Source organism: Cimex lectularius, unplaced genomic scaffold (assembly GCF_000648675.2).
Source record: "Cimex lectularius strain Harlan isolate CLEC.00 unplaced genomic scaffold, Clec_2.1 scaffold28, whole genome shotgun sequence".
Taxonomy (NCBI): domain Eukaryota; kingdom Metazoa; phylum Arthropoda; class Insecta; order Hemiptera; family Cimicidae; genus Cimex; species Cimex lectularius.
Window position 1 is genome coordinate 735114 of NW_019392712.1, and position 3400 is coordinate 738513.

Genomic DNA, 3400 nt, shown 5'->3' on the forward strand with positions numbered 1-3400 from the left:
AGTTAAAAGGACGAGATTCGGATTTCAGGGATTTTTGATGACAGGCGTCGACACAAAGGCGGAAAACGTGCGTTCTGCTGCCAGGCCCAATTTCGTGGACGGATGATGAATCGTCAAAATCGGCGGATAGACGAAACGTAAAAAATGTATTTGGTAAAATGGTGGGCTTAAAATTGAAATGTTTTTAAAATCTTTTGTACGTCTAATAGTGCTATTTAAATATTAGAACGCAATTTCTCTTTTTTATATTTATTAGATGAAACTGTAAATCGGCGGATAGAGGATGAGTCCAAACCTGGACGGTTTCGTCGGGTTTGTTGTTCAAGGCCGTAAATAACGTTGTTGGTGAGGGCGGGGAGGCGAAGGAGAAAGGGAACGTTTGAATGTGAGGGGGGGGTGCTTGCGTACCGTGGGCGGCCTGGCGGGGGTGACCGTGCATCTGCGTCGCCCCTTCCACGTCGTCCCCCACCCCGTGTGAATGCGAACGACGTGCCCTGCCGGGTCGTCCGTCCGTGGCGTGTCAATCTGACTCAGTTCACAGCCACCCGTCTCCTTGTCCGGTGTCCGTCCGCCTCTCGCAGCCGACCGACAACGTTTCAGGATACCGATCGTTGCGGTCCCTGCCCCTGCCGCCACACCGACCATGAGCGCCGACATCAAAGAAGTCTTCAAGAACAACGAGATCATCCGCATCCTCAAGTACAAAATGGAGAAATCGAGGAGGGACCCGCTCGACGAGGAGCTTTACGGGCGAGTGCGGCGCAAGTTGACGTTCGGCGAGCCGGATCCCTTCCTTCAGTCCGTGGGTGCTGTACGACGCGAATTGGCCTTCATCGCCGAAAAAAACAGGACCAAGTGGAACTTCGATTTCGAGAAAGACCGCTCCGAAGACGGCCGTTACAGCTGGGAACCCGTCAAAAGGGCCAAAAACGGCTACCCCGTCCAAAAGCGTATTACCGGTGAGTGATATTCAATTAAATATATTCGACGCTTCCTTGTTTGTTTATGCGATTAGGGTTGCGTTAGGCACCGGCCGAGAGGGTTAGGCTTCGGCACCGTCGGCCGTGCGGGGGGAGCGGCACCTCCGGCCTCGCCTCTCCCCTCTTTTAAACTTTAAAAACCATCCACGGTTGCCGTCCTTTTTTCCAACTTAAGACCTTTATTTCCGTCTCGGCCCTGGTATTCAAAAAGTCAATTTAGTCGAAACGACCCAGTATACAAAAAATAAAGCGCACTGGGTTCGAAATCGCGAAACCTCCCAGAGGGAATTATGTATTATTGTTGTTGGAACATAACCCCCCCACCATTTTGCACATATCTTTGAACATCATTATTTAAGAAAAACAAAACAGCTTTTGTCAGGCGTGGGTGTTGTCAAAAAACAACCGTTTTTACTATCATAAACCCCAATCATAGCAAACGGTTCATTTTGGATGGACAAAAGTCCATGCTCTTTGTCACTGACAGCCCTAGGACGCGGTTTCATAAACTTCGGCCCGTCTGGTCTATCTGCTTCATTTACATCCATCTGTCAAAAAATATTGAAACAATCTATGAGAAACTACTTAACAACTTTTTTGTCGTCAAAATTGAAGAAAAAGAAAGTTATATTTAATTAAAAACTAATATATTACTTTTTTAAAATAAACAAGTAGCATTTCTTTAATTTACAATTTAAAGCGCCCCCTCTATGGAAAATACTCGTGTCTTTCTCATTCCTAAAAGCTCATAAACCTCCCAAGTTCATACAGACCTATCAGCTTTCTCCCTGCGATCTCCAAAAACACTCGAAAAGCTCCTTTTTTTAAAGCGCCCAATATCCATAGAAAATTCCCATCGATCCGACACGGTTTCAGAGGTGTCAGTAGTTCTGCTCTAGAGGACAGAGAGAGAGATTGGGTGCGTTCCTAGATGTAGCACTGGCAAGCTGGCACACATAGGAGGTCACATAGTTTGTCTTCTATACTACCAATACCATCATCACCGATACATACACAACTTGAATTTTGTCCAAGCTCCAACATCCAAGAACACCTTGAGCTCACTGAACACATTGAAGGCTGAATGTTCATAAATGTACTCAGGTTCGCATAGAAAAACTGTCTTGTCCTCTGTACCTCAACAACAAACAGACTTCCATTTAAGTCAAATACTTAGGACTATACTTTGACAGCTGAGGTGGAATCCCGAGACAAGAATTGAGAGATAACAGAACACCTCTAGGACCGTCAAAATTAAAGTAATCTTATCCAAGACTGTACTACGACCACTTTGGACGTAGGAGTGGAACTGGGGTTCCGCTGAGCCATCCGATGCTTTCAATCGGTCCTGAGACAAATTTCAAAGTTCCTTATTACATCACATCACTCACTATCCGCAATAACCTCAACATGCCTTTTGTCAACAAACTGTACCTCCTGGTTCCAAAAGTTCTACACCAATCTCTCAATCTACCCTAACCCTACTTGCTCGAGCATTCTTTACACTTTACCATCCCACGAACCCGCCTCGAGATCTCCTAGTCCCTTAATCCCTAATACTGAGTGCCAGCACTGGCTAATTTCTCATAGCATGTGTCCTCCAGGACTGGTGCAGCTCTGGCAATGTTAGTGCTAGTGTGATAAAACGGACTGATGTCATAATGTTCATTGAGTAAAATCTCATTCATTGAAAATTATTAGTTAATTTTTTATTGATTGAATCAAATGAATAGAAATGAGACTGTTTCAGTACTTGAACCACCTTATTTCTTAAAAAAAAAAATAATAATAATAAAAAACTAAATAGTATAGAATTGTGAATCGAAAGTTTAATTGGATTTTATTTCTCTGTTGCAGAATTCCTTGGTAAACGGAAAAATTTCCCTTTTCCGCCAGAGTCAAACTGTGAAGCCGAAAAGGAGAACGAAGAAGCAGTGGTGCCGACTCTGAAAAAAGGTCGATTGCCGACTGACGGAAGCTGTGTGGTGTATCCTTTGGATGAAGTCGAAGACTAAAATCAAGAATTACACCTGGGGGAGGGGAGGTGGTTGTCACCCTTTTAGGCGTTTTTATGTGCCATGGCTTTGAAGATGTATAAATGACTTTTTTTTTATAATTTTTAAAAAAATTTATTTAACGGGATTTCCCCCCAAAAAAGAACAGTTTTATAAACCACATGTGATTTGTTTTATTTTATTTTATTGATTTGTTTCATTTTATCAAATGGAAATTTAAAAATTACCAGAATTTTTTTTTTTGATCTCTTATATGTTTTCAAAGCCTATTATTGATGGAAGGAAAAGGACTTTTGAAGATGGACAAAAAAAAAAGCTAATGTACTATATTTTAAAAATCGTTATTTGTATAAATGCCATTTTATTATTATAGTATTACAAAACAAAATTATTTATATATTTAAA

General features: G+C 42.1%; 1 protein-coding gene across 1 annotated transcript; it reads left to right on the forward strand.

The window, feature by feature from the left end:
* The first annotated feature begins 489 nt into the window (after positions 1 to 489).
* LOC106669997 lies at positions 490 to 2998 on the forward strand. The gene is made up of 2 exons (XM_014399952.2): positions 490 to 959; positions 2838 to 2998. The coding sequence occupies exons 1-2, from the start codon at positions 644 to 646 to the stop codon at positions 2993 to 2995; spliced, it is 474 nt and encodes a 157-aa protein (XP_014255438.1). The 5' UTR covers positions 490 to 643; the 3' UTR covers positions 2996 to 2998.
* The last annotated feature ends 402 nt before the right edge of the window (positions 2999 to 3400 follow it).

Coding starts and splice junctions, on each gene's coding strand:
- LOC106669997 (XM_014399952.2), top strand. CDS start 644: ATGAGCGCCGACATCAAAGAAGTCTTCAAGAACAACGAGATCATCCGC. Junction 960..2,837: donor CGTCCAAAAGCGTATTACCG/GTGAGTGATATT, acceptor TCTCTGTTGCAG/AATTCCTTGGTAAACGGAAA.